Here is a 17,095-nt window from a genome sequence, read left to right as displayed (position 1 = left end):
AACTTCGGTGATATCCGCTGAGATGTGATGGTCCTCTCAGCAATTGACCCGTCAATATCTTGCTGGCAGTGAAATCTCCTGGTCTTTACCTACTGCACACCCGTTTGCTTGGACAATCGCGTGGTTCCTTGAAACACGCGCTCTTACATGACCCTCACAAACGACGCTGTGCTCGCCAGGACCTCTACGGTAAATTGACGGGTTGGGAAATCAGTATTGAGATACACCATTTCATGCTGGATATCTATAATTTCACCGGCAACTAAATCATTCACCAAGTTGAGGCTGCATGTTTTTATAATATGCATTGTGTTATGGGTGACTGGTACGTTATAGTATAACTTACACTTACTCAGGCGCAAGGGTTTTGAGATCCATCCGTCATATACCGCCACAAAATTGGCCATCCGGCGTGCATTTCAGTCGAAACAGATAAGACAACCAGCGTAAATTCCAACATCGCCAATCAATTGACCGCCTATGACTTTCCGTGATACCTTGTCTTAGTAGATGGCGGTAAATGTGTCGCTGCGGGCGATTTTTTCTATCATTGGTTGAGGTGTGATTTAAATCGCCCGAACAACGGGTATGGGTTTTGGGCTTTCTCGCTGATTGACTGATACCCGCAGGTCGCAAAATTTGGCAATTCTGCAAGGGATGTATCTCAGAGGTAGATAACATGCCCTGCTCTTGTAAATAGGCATTCTTCATAACCGGGGGGTGATTAACAGAGTATCGGACACTCTAGTTGATTGACCAGTTATGGAGGGTCCGGGACAATTGAGTGTCGTGAATGCCGTCGCTGGGAGCGCAGAAGCATGCAGTTGCGAACCCTTTCGAAAAGTTATAAAATGGGAAAAAAGGGCATAAGATATCCCTAGATGGGTCAAGAAACATCCGAGATTTATAGAAGATATAACCGCACTCTTGACCCTTCGACACCTCCCTCTGTGCATCACAAGCAAAAGATCCATGCACGTTTGAGTTCGTCCTGGTTTAGGACCCTGGCAATAAGCGAAAGAGCCAAGGCCAGCCACGAGCCTGCGACCAACTAGACTTCGTAACTAGCTTTTCCTCTCTACCCGCCTGAACATGCAACTGATTCCCCCAACGTAAAAGTCAAGATTACCGTTATCTTCATTATAGGGACTTGTGGGTCTCGCATTTTACAAGTACATAGCTCTTAGTCTGGCTCGACCTCTTGCATCCATCACATCGGTCCACCTCTCGAGGTTTTAGGTATCTTTAGTTGGTCACATTGCCACTACTTCGAGTTGCGACGTATTGGTAGGGCGCTCTTGAGGTAGCTGGCTATGTCGCCATATTCCTGGAAAGTAACGGCGCTGGTTGTGTCGGTTCGCACAATGTCCGCATTTCACCTATTCGTTGGAGGACCGGGCTAGGTGGCGTATATGACTGTGGTCGGCGTATAAATCCCGAAACAAGACCAGACCAGGGCTCATTAACCAGCTTCACGCATCTTTGACCGGTTTTTTCTTTCCATGGACTGATATTCCCGCTAGATAATTCTCTTCGCAACTGCAGCCAGCGCTAGAGCTGGGGTATCGTGCTGTGTGCTGGATGGTTCCAGGTAAACCACGGAACAGATGGGCGACCAACCGACGGAATCTGGCATTCAGTTCTCAAGTCAACGGCCTAAGTAAACAGTAAACTTAGGAGGTATCGCAGACCGGTCAAAATTACGAGGCTCCACAGAATTTTTGATCGTAATACAAAAGCTTGTGAATGTAGACCGCGGACTCCTAAGCAGTAGCTGCCATTTGATAGAGCTGTGCAGCCCTCTCGCGCTACTTTCAATATGTTGTGTCTATTACCATTTGAGATTATTGATGCCATCGCTGATGTGGTACTGTAGATATACTATCTGGGTTTGGCCAACTGCTAACTGCATGCCAGCTGCCACAACACAGCGTTCGGTCCTTGAGTTTGGTTTCCACCAGATTATATGCCGCCCTGTTCCCGCGGCTTCATCGAACCATCACCTTCCGTGCGAGGAATGAATGGGCTTTGAACATTTTCGATGTCCATCCCTTTTTTCGGGACCACTCCGGCTCCCGCGCCGGCGAAATCCTCCAGCATGCGCGGCAGGTAAGGTTCAGCGCTCCTATTCACATTGCTAGGTTCCACCGTTGTGTATACAACAGTCACTTTTTCCTACCTGCCTCGTCCCACAACCGACCTACACTTGGAAGCCCGCACGAGTCGACAGCCCATCAAGCCTTTCTCAATGATTTGTCTTATCAGGTAGATCAGGTTTTGGCGCGACTGGAGACCGTCTCCATCCGCTCGTTTCAGTATGTATGAAAGGCATGAGCCGCTGGACTCGCAACTGACCTGTCGCATGTGGTGCGTAGGGACCTGCCTTCCGGCCGGAATTCTGGACACCAACGGATATCTGGTCCGCCACCAGCAACGGATCCATTCGCTTTGCTTGATCACAGACGGGACCTGTCCTCATGCCGGCCGTCGTCTAGAGGGCCTGTCGAGTTTGACGGCACTGACTGACCTGGAATGGGAAGGCATCCAGCATCCATTCGAAATGCGCACCTTGTGCGATTGTCTCCGACAAAATCATCGGCGACTGAAGGCGGTATCCATTGGACTTCTGTTGGATCCGAACGTACCCACGTCCCATGAGGATATCCTGAAGGTCTTCTGGCCACCTCGAGCGCAGGACGACTGCACGCCGGGTGAGCGGGAATGGTTCCCATCACTCACATCCTTGACTTTCTCGCGCGTCCCGTTCCCTGACAGTCTGCTGCCGGCCGGCCAACCGTCACCGTTCCGCGCGCTCAAGGCGCTAACGATCCGCGACTGTCCCAATGAGCAGCGCTTCCTGCAGCTGTTGGCGCGAGCCAAATATCCGTTGTCCCTCCAGCATTTCGAGATCTGTAGCGACTACCTGCGCGACTCAGAGGACCGACTGGCGTCCATTGCGACCGTGGAATTTCTACTCTCGTTTCGCGGCTTGCGGCGTCTGTACCTGAAGGTGGTCAACTTTCCTCGGTTCCTGCCCGGTCTTGGCGATGCCATCAAACATCACCGAGCCACGCTCCACGGTCTGATTTTTCACGAGCGTCGGCTGATGCCAATCGACGCTGAAAGGCTCTTTGAAGATCTTCGCGATGTGGATATGGCATCTCCCAATATCCCGCGAATTCTACGGCATAGCTCCCCCGCCGCTCTTGGCCTCTGTCTTCGCCCGGCCAGCGCGGTAAGTGTATCGTTAGCATCCATCCCCTCGGCTACATGAGCTGACCCACCGTAGCGAGGCCTTCTCTTAGGCATCCCGGAACGCTCGTCAATAAAATTACTCCACCTCCGGCTGAGCGGAGAGGAGATGAACCATCGGCATCTCCGCAGAGAGATCGTCTCAGAGCTGCGGAGAAATGCGGAAGGGGGGCTATGGTCCAGGTCGAGACATGGACCAACAGTCGCAGGCTTCCACCTCAAGCCCGCTCGGAAACGGTCGGAAGCCCAAGATTTCCTCCTGCTTGCTCAGTGGGCTTTTGGACCTACGGGACTTCCTGCCTTGCAGATACTCGCCTTCGGTGACTTTTCGCACGATGGCCGCTATAGAGAACAACAGATTTTGATCCGGCGGAGGAGGATCGGTGAGCAGCCTTACCCGAGAGTTTCATCGGACGGGGAATACAGCATAAGCTCATCGTTTTGCTTGGTCGATAGCGACGACCATTCTCTCTGGGACGGCCTGCCATTGGATGGGACTCAGTTTCTGTCTGCATGTCCAGACACGGGGTTGATGGAGTCCCTCTACGACCTTTAGCATGGTATCTTTGGATTTCCTTATATTTGGCGTTTTCAGATTCGCGCGTTGCAAGGGCGGCAATCTGTTGTAGATTGCGCTTCTGATATAATCGCCGCCGAAATATGCCTTTGGCAGTTGTTACTTATTAGTTGTGCGCCGACAGCGCCATTGTGGGAGGCCAGGGGGCGCGATCCTGCTTGCTTTATCTCTCACCGCCTGCTGCCTGGGCTGAGAAGGCTTCCAACAATGCTGATGGTTGGCTATACTGGGATTTTCCTTAACAGTGGGCTCCCCTTTCTAGGGATGCAGACATCCAGGTTTCCCTATGGCTTATGACACGCATAACGAGAGAATCGTCGTACTGCAGCTAGTTATAAGACTCTGTGTTTACTTAGCTTCCCTGTGGTCTGCCCCTTGGCTGTTTGCGTCATGTAAAATATATCCCGTATCATAGCACCGTAGCACGTTGGACTTTGAGGACTGTTTGGTCTTCTGTCTACAAGAAGATGCCGATCAATTTTCAAGGACAGTGTAACGTTGTGTATCTATCTATATGACATAGCACAGCTGGAATACCCCAAGGCCAAAAAGAAAGGAGACGGAAGAGGCTGGCTCCACCAAGGATGCGCAGCATATTAGCTAGAATATGTGCAGTGCCGACCTAGGTACTTAACTGCTGGAGAGACCCGCATGCACTGCGGTTTCCCGCAACTACGTATCTGGCCATCTCGGAGACAGGTTCAGTCAGATTGTAAGGCCCAATCGTCATATACCCGATTCTCTGACACTGCGTATTGTCCATGAGCCTGAACTATAGATCGTCGTACAAGGCGGTTGCGATGGCCACCAGCACACTATCTCGGGTCACTGTTGCCTCCAGCCATGTCAATCGTCCCCGCACTACCGTTCGAGAAACAGCAGTCAAGGTGTCCCCAGGGCCGAAGTCTCCATAGTAGTATATACCGAAAGTTCGAATGGCTGCCTGGTTTCGGAAGGCGTTGAAAGCTCGGTGGCAAAGCAAGCTGATTAACGACCGGTCCCCTGTGGCCTGCCAGTCTTGGGGTACGATTGCTACCGCTTCAGCCGTGGATTCGGCCCCTGGCTGGATCCTCAGTGTGTTCAGGAACTGGTCTTCAAGCGTGGTGGACATATTGAGTTCCCGGTCTGGAATGGTCTCGGCAAGCGTGGCTTGGTCTGGAATATCGGGCGAGGCGCAACATGGGCACTGTATCACAGAGGCTGAGGAGTTCGATGTGGAATCGGCGTCGTCTGACAGGAGACTGGGAGTGAGTTCCGGCAGCGGAGTGGGCTGCAGAATAGGCGCTGGGGAACGATGCGCGATCGGGGGAGACATGATCTTCTTCCCCACAACAGAGTGAGAGCCGGTACATATAGTAGAGGAGATAAATTGGCTGTAGCATGAAGACTTGGAAGAAAAGAGGAGTAGTGTCGCGTGCGAGGAAAGCTCAACGCCGATTTTTGCTGCTCTCCGTGTTCAATTCACGATTGTACCGAACACACGCAATGACTTGATGGGTCTCAAACTACCTCAGCCAACATATCACCTTGCGCTACGGGCCAGTGTGAAGGGGGCCTCCCAGTAGGCTGAGAAGCGATCTGCAGAAAACTCGCCGCAGACGGATAAAGGGTGTTTGAATTTGCCCAACGGCCAATAGGCAGGGAACAAGAAGCGGGCAATACAGTTTGCCCCACCATGCGGGACGATCATCGCGGAGAGTTCTTTTGCAGCCGCGCGTCTTGGTCTCAGCTTGTGCCTACTGCCTCGTGCGACCACAGATATGGTATAATAATTGCCACAGCAAATCGATCTTGGAAGGTGCAACCAACGACCGAGACGGAACTCCATGTTCTTTCTCATACCCTGCAACAAAGAAGGTTGTCAATACATCGGACTGCTTCGACCGCCGCTTGGGGCATGCTCTTACCGGAGTGAACCCGCGGACCCTTACGAACCCAATGCGTCTCAAACCCGCGACGGTGCGCACATTTAGCTGGGGACTGGACGGTCGATTTTGGACCCTGAGTCGACCGTGCGGTCTGACCGTGGTTCTGCAGACGGGCGACGCGTGTAGAGGTCGGTGGCCTCATCATCCGCATCCTTAGAGGGCTTGGGTCGTCTGAACAATGCTCGGAAGGGGTGGGGGTACTGATCGAGATAGGACTAGACCGAGTTTTGCGTCGGCCACGGCCCTGTCTCCTGGGGATCTGACGTCCGAGCCGCGATGGCGTCTTGCACATCGGGCGGCGGTGCCGTCTTACGTCTTTCTCCAGAAGCCGGTATTTGGTCCGCAGAGACTCTTTCGTTCTGGGTTTGCGCTCGATCGAATATTTCCGAGCCCTCTCTGGCCACGTTAAATGGAGATGGCGCGCTACCCATGATGGATAGTCCTGTTCCTCGCCGGGAGTCCAGGCCCGGTAGTGTCTCTTGGCCATGGGGAGCGAGAGTGAAATCGCAAAATGTGGTGTAAGTGGGGGAACTGCGCATGCAGAGACCGGCGCAAATGGCAAGATCCAGATACAGTACATGTATTGCCTGCCATGCGAAAGACGTACAGAAAGAGGAGGGGGGACCAGGAAACACTTAAATGAGGGGGATTCGTTGTCCTGGGTTTCTTTTCCTAGTGAATGCCGTCGTATTGATCCAATAATCCCCCGTAACTTACCCACGTCGCCCACCGGTCAACATGCCCCGTTACCCAGGGTTTCCGAGTTCCACAGGTCAATGCCACGTTGTGCGATAGTGTCAATAAGGGAAGGGAGTCTTGAACCACGGGCCAGGTGGGTCAATTTCAGACACAGTAGACTAAACAGACTGGGGTATAGATCAGAGCGAATAACATTTTCTCAGACTTTTGACCGCTCTGGGCGAGGAAATACCCCATGGCGCTTGGATCCGCAGCAAAGCGGGTTGTTGCAAACCTCAACCATTACTGTGTCTCGCTTGGTCAACCATAGTAAGACCGGGTCATGTGGCCAAAATAACCAATGGGCGGTTATCCCTGACCTGCTTTGGCTAACCTTGTTGCTTATAACCCGCCTGCCATAGCCAACGGCGCTCCACTCCCTCTTGCCAGGCCAGGTATTCAAATTTCTCCGGCTAATTCTCCCTTCAGCACGGTACATACGCAGTGGTTCTTCAACGAGGTTGGTTGTCATCGGGAAATGCCAAAGTCAGAACCGCGGGCGGGCATCCGCGCAAGCACCCGGCAGACCGACAGTCGCAGTACCGCTTCCGACCCACGATCTATCCAAAGACCGGAGCCCGTAATGCGTTCTTCACAGCAGCCTCTGCAATCCCATCGACGCCCATCCACGGTAAGCCTTCACGTACGGTTACTGGTCCCGGATCGTTCCGCTGACTCCACGGAACCACCAGCTGCCACAGTATCTGGTTCTGGTTCTCGAGACCCTCCTTCTGCCCCATCGCCAGAGAATCAAGAAGCATGTTTGGCTACGGTCGAAGCACTGGAGCGGGAGATTGAAGCGTTGCAGAAAGACAAAGAGACCCTGTCGCAGCGCCTTGGAAGCGTCGAAAGAAAGAACAAGGAATTGTTGAAGGAACAGCATCGGTGGAGGCAACAGCTGTCTGAGCGGCGCGCGACTCAACAGCTGATGCACGAAATCCAGCATACCGTTGCAGGTTGGCACCAGCGGCTTTGCAGCCCGGCTGGTTTACCAGAAGAGGAGGATCCTGCTGCCATGACGGCTGCTCTGCCGGCAATGACGACGATGCCAGATATATGGACAACTCAAGGGGACGGAGGGGGTGTATTTGACAACAATCATGGCATTGCACCCGGCCCCGGTGACTTTACGCAGCTTCTTCAATTCTAGTTTCTCTACCGTAGTAATTGATATCCTATCTGGGCGAATGCGCACACGTATACCGATCAATAATGACGGTGCCAATCGGGTCAAGTAATGCACTTTGACGCTCGCTGGAAGCGGCTTGGGAATGTCTGAAAAATAGAATTGCCTCCTGGGTCTGCAGATGGACCGGTGACGCTAGGGTGGGTAAACCGTCATGTGTATAGCGGGCAGGCCTGTTCCACGGTCAAGAAATTGCGCTCAGCAGCAGCACTCGACACCCAATTGACGTTCTTGTCCGCCTACCAGCAAACGGAGCATGAGCAAGATTTCACACGGTCGGGTCCAGGAAAAGAAAGTCGTGATTGAACCGACGAACGGCTAATATCCGAGCCCGAAATATGAGGGTCCCGGGAGGTGTCAGTGAAGGAAGGCTCACGCTACTCCGTCTTCTGAGTGTGTCTACACGCATACACCCAATCCAAATCTCACACTTTCCCCCCCAACTATATATGATTGTGTTAGATCGGGATCGGTACTCCACACTTTCGTCCGCATAAGCGGCCAGTTTTACTTTAATCTAATCTCCAACGGAGCCATGCCGCTGTCTGCAATTTGGACGAGAAGAGCAGCCAACGATGCAGCGTCGAGCATCTACAGTCGAGAACCTGAAGTCGCCCCAGTTCCTCCGCTCTCCATCCTGCGCAAGGGGAGGAGACCAACCGACTTTCCTGCAAGGCATGATCTCCCGGAAATCAACCTGATCGACCATCAAATTGCGCTGGCCCGGGGAACAACCATGGCCCTGGAGACGACCCGTGTGCGGCTTCGGAATGCCAAAAAGAACGGTCCACGTTCGTTGCGAGACACGTTGTAAGAGAAGTGGCGACAATGGAAGCGCCAGGAAGATGAGAACCGGTTCTTCCGCACATGCCTCAGAATCTTCGACGACCTCGCGGCCGTGGCAGTCGAGGTTTCCGATGATCTGATCCTGCAGCATGAATTTGAACCCGAAGTCAGTCCGGTGGGAAACCGACGCATCCTCTTAGGCATGCGCAAGCTACAAGAGGCCCTGGCCGACTCGCACGGGAAGGAAGCTCGGGCCAGAGAAGAATGGGACCGTCGCCTGAACCTTCCCAATATCCGTGCCCCACTACCGCAGTGGATATGATGCCTTGTCGGATCTACGAGTTCCTGTGGGCAGGCGCTCTACGTGACTCTTTGCGTTCGTTTTCCCATCGTGTCTCGACAAAAGGGTGGACCTTCGCTGGAATGTGCTTTGTAGGTATGCTCTCATCCGCTCACTGTGCAGTCCAGCGAAACTGCGCAAGTCTACAAAATTTGCCCAGGGGATTCGGTCCATTGTGTATATCTCAAGTTACTGTACTCCTCATTACACAGTTATTAGAGACATGTGGCCTGTCTAGCCTATCAGGAATTGCACAGACACAATGCAACAGCCGACACCCCCGTATCCCCCAAATTAAAATTGCATAGATTATACCAACCCAATGAATGAAAGCGCATCACCGTCGTAGCAGCTAGCACTGATGACCATGTTCTTCGGATAAAGCTCAACTCTCTCACTTAGACTTGTACTTAGTTAGACAGGCTCCAAAGGAACCGTGCGGGGGCTGTTAGGAGGCGTCTTCGGGTAGAAGCCGGCAAGTAGACCCTCGGAGTCTGTGTCCAGTTGTTAGATACTGTAATGGTTCTTTTCTGCCTATGTGTTCTGTGTGCATACCCATATATCCGCAAGCGACTTGGCGGTCTGACGTAAACGCCTTAAATTCACTTTTGGTGGCATAAGGCATAGCCATAGATTCACTCATGGCTTGGAGAGTACTTGCCAGTTGATGTGGATCAAAACAGGCCAGAAAGCTGCCCTGTGAAAGCGAGCCTTTGATACCCATCTGATCATACGGTCCTTCGGCTGCGCTGCCCAAGGGACTGTCGCATGTTGCACGGTTGTGACCTATTTTGGAACGTGATGGGCTAGACGGCCAGGAGGTGTTAACGGTTAGCCGTAGATTATCTCGACTGATGATGCGACGACTGTCATAGGAACAAGGGCGGCAATGCGTAGACACGGGGCGGGATGGCGAGTGAAGGGCAGAGCCCAGGCGGCCCTTTAATCCGTTCCTGTGCGTGCCATTACACTGATTGTGTTTGTTGTCTTCAGTTATTCCGTACCCTGGGATCGAACCGTCCTTATTCAACTTGCGTCTTCCCGGCTCACTCGTTAGTCTGACATGCATGCAACTGGCCCGCCCCAGTATAAGCGGCTACAGGCTCTGCGGACGGTGTTAGGACTGGAGACCTCGCATGCTGAGACGTCTGGCATACAGTGTGTGCAAGACCCTGTCCGGATCGGTGCCGTTAGCTACGCCGTGGGGGCGGACGAACATGAAATCGCACAGCGTGACGATGGTGATCCAGCGGCCGTAGATCAATCCAGTGCAAGCCCGAGCCGGATGGCAGACGGTAGCGAGGGCGTCTATGGCCAGGGACAGGTCTTCCCTCTCTTGGATGAGTACAGTTTCACGAATCCTACTGTTCGAAGAGCATCACATGACAAGCTGACACACATCTAGACTATCTGAACGGGTGGAGTAAGTGTAACGTTGCCGTTCTCTCGACTAGACTGACGCAAATCAGCGCTTTGGAGTCCAGCATGAGGGAGCAGAAGCAGTGGAATCAGGTTGTTGAGAAGACCGTGGACCAAATCCACCGGTCCTTGTTTGGCAGCGGCACCAAAAGGAGTACAACACGCAGCAAGGCCACCAGGTCTTGACGACGAGAATATCCGCCGGTGCTGGAGGGATGGTTGACTAATGGCGTGTTTCTTCTCCTTGTTCGATCGTGAGTTGACTGGGGAAACTCACCCCTGGACTCTGGTGTAGCGCTGGACAAGACTGGTGAAGGTAGAGGAAATGAAATGTCTTCTGTGAGGGCCTTCTTGAAGACAAATCCTGAAAATAGAAATGGAAGAGCTCAAAGTTGTGCGGGACGTCTACCACAGCAAACAAGCGCTGTACGTGGGAGACAGATACCGTAACAGTCCGTGTGGTTTCCCGAGCAGGCTGGATCAACGTTAACCCACGCGTGACAGGGATCTGCGCTTTGATCCCATAAAGGGAGAACTCAGATACCAGCATTGACCTGGGCGGCTGTAACTCGCCCGGTTTCATTTCATGTCTCCGGCACATCCTCTGTACATTTTTCCTTCCCTCGCTGTGCATTATTGACCACACCAGGCATATAACAATGGTGAAACTACTCTCCAATTGCTAGCGCATCACTCAGCCTACACAGTTGCTATATGGTTGTCTTTGTGAGACACCAGTGTGCCCACAGCCCGCGCAGGTGAATGGCGTGGAACAATCGCGTCAAACCGCCACCCACCGAAAAGTGGTGGACATAGTAAACCAATCCCCCAGCGGGACTGGCCTACTGTTTGACCGACCATAGCTAGGCTATTTTATGACCTAGATTGGCGGTTGACCTCCATCGAACCATAAAGACCGAGGCGTCACTGACGCTAAGTGTCTCGTGTCACAGCATGGGACATGGGAACAGTATAGCGCGGTCCAGAAAAGAGCTTAGAATGGTCAGATTACATTCGTGTCACATGGAGAAGAGTGATCGTTGGCTGCGTTGCATTGCGCTTGAGCGGTGGCGATGTCAGGGATCAGGGCCGTCCAAGGGCTGTTCTATCAAGATCGACAGGCCGATGTCCCTTTCCCGATCCAGATAAGGCCAACCCTCAGCAGCCGCGAGAGCGGACCACAGTCATTCTAGCCCAAATACCAGATCCCGGGTAGCTTTCAATGCGAAACAAAGGGCGTTCAGTTGTCCCCGCTACTGGACTCAACTAACACTGTCGGTAAATTCGGCCCAAGTCCCGCCTCTTGGGACAATCCACTTCGAGGTACCGGACGGCGAAGCACTCCATCCCCGAGCCGATCGCCGGCCAGAGATTATGCGCCTTCGGTCACATCCGGATAACCCTCCCCAGAGCAAAGAGTGTGTCGTAGATCATGATGGCGAATTAGCCCCTGTGGTACCTCGATTGAAGGCGCTCTCCACCCACATCATATCGAAATCTGGACCACGGGGTCCATTTCTTAAAGTTTGCTCTAACGCGACTGGCATAGGACTAGAACGCAGGACGGCTTTCACTCGATCGCGATCGCATGGCAACGGGCTGGCGTTCGGTGCTGTCTTAGTGCCATGGCAGGCAATTCCAGATCATCGCGCCAGAGTCCCGTGGTCCCAACACGCGCGTCTTTTTGGGGCGGCAAGACCTCAGCTTGATTCGAATGACCGCTCCGCTATCGCCCCCGTCCCATCCCTGCCATAAGGTTCAGCCACCATGATACTCATCACAGGCACCGTGATATTCAGCAGTCCTGGTTGGGTTTTAACGAGGTCTACGTGTGGTTCTCTAGGGCTGGGAAAAGTTGGTTCCCTATCTCCGAAGCGAGCTGTCAACCCTGGACCATCTGGGCCAATCACACTGGACGAAGAGTTGTGCTGTGAGATCCCGCCTCTAGAGTCGTTCAAAAGCTTCCCATGTCTATCGATTGGATTCGCATCCGGGGTCTCAGTTCGGAGGGGGGGGATTATATTTTCCGATTCCCTTAGCACCACGACAGCATCCGCGTAGTAATTTTCACCGATAACCAGGCAGCGTTACGAGCACTGCAAAACCCAGGGCGACAATCAGGGCAGTATATCCTGGAAACCATCCTCGTAGCCATAGAGAAAGCTCGCCAACTCAAACTCGCCATACTTTTCCGATGGATACCCTCACACAGGGGCATCGATGGGATTGAACAAGCCGATACAGCAGCAAAAGAAGCCACGGGCTGGCGGCAGGTCCGCACTCGGCGCGACAGGAGCATAGAGGTAATGACCGACAATACTGCAACCAGACCCGCGCATCAGAGACTCCTCCAAACTGCCGTGAAATCAAGGATACAAGGGACAGTAAATGCCCAATGGGAACACGACTGGCGGTCCAGCCCCCACGACAGGACGGTTTACGAGCTGACGCCAACCCCGACAAAGAAGGTACTAGGGGTCCACCAGAGCCTCCATCGGGTACTTAATACGACCATCATCCAGCTGCGCACAGGGAAGATAGGACTTCGACACTACCTCTACCAACAAGGAGTGCCAGACATACCAGACGCAGACTGTCAATGCGGCAAAGCAACCCAGGCAGTCCAACATGTACTCCTTGCCTGTCCTCTCTTCAAAAGCCTTCGCGAAGGGATATTCGGCAGAAGAATGGGGGGCCAGGAAGGAGAAGGGGAGTTTGAAGAAAATCCTTAACACGCCTAAACTAGCAATCCGAGCAGCCAAATATATGATACGCACGGGGCTCCTGGGGCAATTCGGAGCTGTTGACAGTTGGGAAATATACCAGGCGGAGCACTGAGGTCTTTGGGCATACAGAGATCAAGGAAGGGTTTGGGGAGCCCCCAGATTTAAATCTGGGCGGAGCCAAGCCCTCAACTAAAGCGCATATGGAAGGCAGAAACATGTACATAGCAAATGTAGCTAACTGCGAAGCTGCCCAGCAGGCAGTGGAGCAGTTCCCCGCATAGCCACGAGTTCATGAGTGGCTGGGACGGTGTATGAGTAAATCCGAATCCGAATCCGAACCACGACAGGATCAGCTGATGGCGTTTGGAGCTCCGAACCACTTGGTCCAGGCTGGTCCAGGCTGGCATCTATTCCACCATACTTTCACGGGAAGACGATTCAGCCAGGAAAATGTATCTTGCACTGCGAATGGCTGGGATTGGTGGAGCCTGGAGACCAGCAAGTCATGTAGCTGCTGTTTGACATGCCTCCATTGGGCCATCGGAGCCCTCCCCTCCCACCTAACCTTGTTGCCCAATCCGCCTGCCACGGTCCTTCATCTCTGGCGGTAGATCCGTTCAGGTCACTCTCACCATTGCCGGGGTACACTGATACCGACTCAGTTCTAACCCAATCCGGATACTGTACCCTTATCGTCTTCGTGCGTAACTAGTACGTCATTAGGTCGCAGGGGCTCTTGGGTGTCAGTAGTTTGGGTCCCACCAGCTGCAATGGAAGGATCCAACTATTGATTCAGGATGAGAAAACTATAGGTGTAGTGTCCGTAGTCAACTTAGTATGAAGGTTCTCCGAGTCATAACTATTCTATAAAGAACTCGAGCCTGCTGTTGTGGTCCCCCCTGATATCAACGTGCGCTCGCTCATAACGTCAATTTTTGTCTGTTTCACCACCCCACCTTTCTGGCCGAGATCCGTGCTTGATACTGCTTGTGAGGATCTCAGGCAGCACTTCCCAAGCACGTCGGATGTTTCCCCCCAGGTTTCTGGGGAATATACTGTGGTAGGCGTGCACGGCAAATCTTGAACCAGGAACTGCTAAGTCTCATACTCTGATGATCCTAGAGCTTCGATCAGCCTGTCCCTGTGCCAGATTTTGTGGCCGATAACCCATGCTCTGTAGTGCCACAGCCGGTGAAATCCTTTCCCACTTCGCCTCAGCTGGAAGACGCGGTGTACCAACTGCGTGAATATATATGTCTGTAGATGTCTGATGGAACCCAACCCCACGCAGACTCGCTGATCCTAGAGAAGGGCGCCGACGCGGACCAGACGAAATCAGAGCCTCTACGCCGGCACAGCAGACACCGGCGGTCGAATCGTGCTGTAGCCACGACAAGGAACGACCGAGACGAACACACAGCGATCATCAGGCAAGATCTGGACCTGCCATGTCAGCTGAGTGCACTGACCAACGGCATGCAACACATCCCGGTTAGAGACATGTACGCCTGGGTACATCGTCCCGTCGAGACACGCCGCCAGGAGGCTCTACAACGGCATGGCAGGATTTCACGCCCGATGAATTCATTCATGCTGTACCGGCTGGCGTATAGTGATCAAGCGAAGCATTTGCTTGCACAGAACGATCATCAGGCCATATCCATCCTCACCGGACGGAGCGGGAAAACGAAAACCTCCCATATCCGTAAGCAGTACAAGACGCTCGCAGTGACGGAGAAACATAAGCATGCTGGAGCGCACCCGGGATATCAGTTCTCGCCGTCAACCAAGAAGAAACGATCGCAGAACGCAGGAGCCCGTTCTCAGAAATTGGTGTTGCGCTCGGAGGCGTTCCCCAAAGTCAGCCGAAGCTCTCAGCCTCACGCTGGGTCTACTTCGTTGAACAATGACCGCGTCAGTGGACCCTCCACACGACCATTCTTTGCAAGATGAGGAGACCCTCATCCAAAGCATTCCATCGAATCCCGCTGGTTTTGGATCATTGCAAAGTGCCGCCTCGGTGTGGTGGCGGGAGATAATCTACTCTCAGATGACCTCTGCTGAGCAAGTCTCCGCAGGCACCCAACCTTGTTTCCCTGTCGTCACGGGGCAACCGGGGATACCGAACTCTGCTTGCTTTGTTCCCCAGTCCGGATGCCCTGGGCTCGAAGCTGTCAACAGTCAGTCTGCTTTACTGACACTGTCTGTTTCGTGTGAGGATTGTAAGGTTGACGGGGAATAGCTTATGGAAGGGACGCAGCGGGTTGCGACTGCAGGCCAGTAAGTAGCATATATGGCTTTTACGGCATGTTCATCACATATACGTTGGGTATTGGCGTCGACAGCCTCAGATGCGAGGATCTCATGCATAATTTTTCTCGGTTCTTTTGTACAGTGCGTGTGTAACTGAGATGCCCGTGTTTGTGTACTGAGCAATGACTTCCAGGAGACCATGTCCGCGCCGAAGGCCATAACACCTCAATCTCCTGCAGACGACTGTTCACCGCGGCCATGTAGGAAGGCGTAGCCCAGGGGCCATAAGAGCAACAGATCCCCCCGGAAAACGGCCCAAACTCCTGGAAACTGTTTGTGTGCTCCTGGGAGCCAGCATGTTGCTCTTGAGAGCGACGCCCCTCCCCTGATTCCTGCCGCTCGTCACAGGAACGGGAAATCGTTTCCTACCTTTTTGAGCATACGGAAATCACCTTGGCTCGCTACCGAGCAGACTGTACAGCGGACTGACTGGAGAAGGACATGATCTGCACTTCTATAATTCAAAATGACGGTGTATTGGCATGCCTAGCATTCTTTATGCGTGATTCTATCATACTATATCGCTACTGCGTGATTTAGTCTGCCCCTCAGACCAGAGCATACTATAAATGATTGACAGGCCAACCATTATGGACACAATATCCCGACTAGATTCTTTCGGCTCTGTGCTAACGTTCCCACCCATCGTCACGCTTTTGGCATCTGTGTACCGACCAACCAAGCCATTTGGTTTTTACTCATGGACGAGCAGCGTTCACTGCCTCCACTGGAGGAGATAAACACTCTGGGGTCAAGAGAGGCATTGCGGACCGACGAAAGGCTTGGCGGAGTTGCGACTGCAGCGGAAGGCTTCACATCGATTGCAGCCCCTGTCCGTCAGCGGCCAAAGGACACTAGTGCCACTGAGCCCGTCGAGGATCACCGAAACTCCAATGTGTCTACAGAAGTATGTTGACGTTCCATTCTTCTCAGTCCTGCAGCGCGACAGCCATCGTGTGTTAAGTCAACATTAGCTGATAGACGGAATTAGCGCAGGGTGGACCGAGCATGTGCGGCGTGCGTTCGTCGGAAAATTAAGGTGCGCGAAGCCACAGAGAGCTGGGACTCATGGTAAAACGTTGGTCGAGAGCGCGTTTGACTAACTTAATGAGCTAATAGTGTTCTCGCATCTGGCCCTGCGAGGCGTGCCAGAGAAGTGGAAGTAATTGCGTTCCTCGATGGAAATGCATGACAATGTCTACCGAGGTATATCCACATTCTACTCTCCTCAACATCCATTGTGGCAGCCACCGTTCACTAACTGAGCATTATCTGATGGGGAGGTAGCAGGGCAGGAGGCACCCAGCTTGTGAGAGATGTTTTCGTCGGAAAATCAAGGTGCGCGAAGCCACAAGGAACTGGGACTTATGGGAAACTGTTGGTCGACAGTGCTTTTGACTAACGTAACGGGTTATTAGTGTTCTCGACCCTGGCCCTGCGAAGCGTGCCAGGGAAGCGGAAGTACTTGCGTTCCTCGGTCAGATCGACAGAGCGTGAACCATCGTACTATGATGTCTACCGAACCACGCACAGAGAAGTCGCCAGTCAGCAGGGTTTATCCAGACCAGCCCTCTAGTTACACCTCAAGAACGTATGAGGCTCACGGCAGCGCATCCATGGAGGAACACCGATGGAGCGTGTCCGATATGGGCTGCGCTTCAGATGCCGCCATCCTAAGAGACAGTGGTGCTGAACGTGGCTCACCCACTACGCGTCCTGCAGACGTTACTGCTCGTGGGGAATGGAATCAGATTAGAGATGATGGGAACAGCACTCTCACATACCGAATTGGCGACAATGCAGGCTGGGGACCCCCATCTAGCGCGACCA

The 17,095-nt window shown here is 53.1% G+C and overlaps 9 protein-coding genes across 9 annotated transcripts; 6 read left to right on the top strand and 3 right to left on the bottom strand.

The window, feature by feature from the left end:
• Positions 1–1,825: 1,825 nt before the first annotated feature.
• Positions 1,826–3,353, top strand: BDQ94DRAFT_155525 (uncharacterized protein). The gene has a single exon (XM_026768479.1). The coding sequence runs from the start codon at positions 2,318–2,320 to the stop codon at positions 3,272–3,274; it is 957 nt and encodes a 318-aa protein (XP_026619487.1). The 5' UTR covers positions 1,826–2,317; the 3' UTR covers positions 3,275–3,353.
• A 968-nt stretch (positions 3,354–4,321) lies between these two features.
• Positions 4,322–5,144, bottom strand: BDQ94DRAFT_177782 (uncharacterized protein; the record flags this gene model as incomplete). The annotated part of the gene is made up of 1 exon (XM_026772995.1): positions 4,322–5,144. One exon carries the CDS (start codon positions 5,142–5,144, stop codon positions 4,602–4,604), a length of 543 nt encoding a protein of 180 aa, XP_026619486.1. The 3' UTR covers positions 4,322–4,601.
• Positions 5,145–5,590: 446 nt separating this feature from the next.
• BDQ94DRAFT_155523 (uncharacterized protein) lies at positions 5,591–5,927 on the bottom strand. The gene has a single exon (XM_026768478.1). The coding sequence runs from the start codon at positions 5,906–5,908 to the stop codon at positions 5,666–5,668; it is 243 nt and encodes an 80-aa protein (XP_026619485.1). The 5' UTR covers positions 5,909–5,927; the 3' UTR covers positions 5,591–5,665.
• Positions 5,928–6,033: 106 nt separating this feature from the next.
• On the top strand, positions 6,034–7,675 carry BDQ94DRAFT_177780 (cell division protein ZapB; the record flags this gene model as incomplete). The annotated part of the gene is made up of 3 exons (XM_026772994.1): positions 6,034–6,038; positions 6,563–6,589; positions 6,925–7,675. 3 exons carry the CDS (start codon positions 6,034–6,036, stop codon positions 7,643–7,645), a joined length of 753 nt encoding a protein of 250 aa, XP_026619484.1. The 3' UTR covers positions 7,646–7,675.
• A 541-nt stretch (positions 7,676–8,216) lies between these two features.
• Positions 8,217–8,789, top strand: BDQ94DRAFT_164468 (uncharacterized protein; the record flags this gene model as incomplete). Its single annotated transcript, XM_026770018.1, has 2 exons — positions 8,217–8,466; positions 8,497–8,789. The coding sequence occupies 2 exons, from the start codon at positions 8,217–8,219 to the stop codon at positions 8,787–8,789; spliced, it is 543 nt and encodes a 180-aa protein (XP_026619483.1).
• A 175-nt stretch (positions 8,790–8,964) lies between these two features.
• On the bottom strand, positions 8,965–9,482 carry BDQ94DRAFT_155521 (uncharacterized protein). Its single transcript, XM_026768477.1, has 2 exons — positions 9,363–9,482; positions 8,965–9,301 (listed from the first exon to the last, which is right to left on the bottom strand). Exons 1-2 carry the CDS (start codon positions 9,448–9,450, stop codon positions 9,222–9,224), a joined length of 168 nt encoding a protein of 55 aa, XP_026619482.1. The 5' UTR covers positions 9,451–9,482; the 3' UTR covers positions 8,965–9,221.
• A 330-nt stretch (positions 9,483–9,812) lies between these two features.
• On the top strand, positions 9,813–10,412 carry BDQ94DRAFT_177778 (uncharacterized protein; the record flags this gene model as incomplete). The annotated part of the gene is made up of 2 exons (XM_026772993.1): positions 9,813–10,156; positions 10,213–10,412. Exons 1-2 carry the CDS (start codon positions 9,871–9,873, stop codon positions 10,410–10,412), a joined length of 486 nt encoding a protein of 161 aa, XP_026619481.1. The 5' UTR covers positions 9,813–9,870.
• A 3,063-nt stretch (positions 10,413–13,475) lies between these two features.
• On the top strand, positions 13,476–15,877 carry BDQ94DRAFT_177777 (HMG-box domain-containing protein; the record flags this gene model as incomplete). Its single annotated transcript, XM_026772992.1, has 6 exons — positions 13,476–13,573; positions 13,922–14,012; positions 14,075–14,143; positions 14,216–14,870; positions 14,902–15,132; positions 15,846–15,877. The coding sequence occupies 6 exons, from the start codon at positions 13,476–13,478 to the stop codon at positions 15,875–15,877; spliced, it is 1,176 nt and encodes a 391-aa protein (XP_026619480.1).
• A 3-nt stretch (positions 15,878–15,880) lies between these two features.
• On the top strand, positions 15,881–16,431 carry BDQ94DRAFT_177775 (uncharacterized protein; the record flags this gene model as incomplete). Its single annotated transcript, XM_026772991.1, has 3 exons — positions 15,881–16,172; positions 16,257–16,304; positions 16,378–16,431. The coding sequence occupies exons 1-3, from the start codon at positions 15,966–15,968 to the stop codon at positions 16,429–16,431; spliced, it is 309 nt and encodes a 102-aa protein (XP_026619479.1). The 5' UTR covers positions 15,881–15,965.
• Positions 16,432–17,095: the final 664 nt, after the last annotated feature.

Source organism: Aspergillus welwitschiae (assembly GCF_003344945.1).
Source record: "Aspergillus welwitschiae strain CBS 139.54b unplaced genomic scaffold BDQ94scaffold_113, whole genome shotgun sequence".
NCBI lineage: Eukaryota > Fungi > Ascomycota > Eurotiomycetes > Eurotiales > Aspergillaceae > Aspergillus > Aspergillus welwitschiae.
This window is presented reverse-complemented; position numbering and strand designations above follow the sequence as displayed.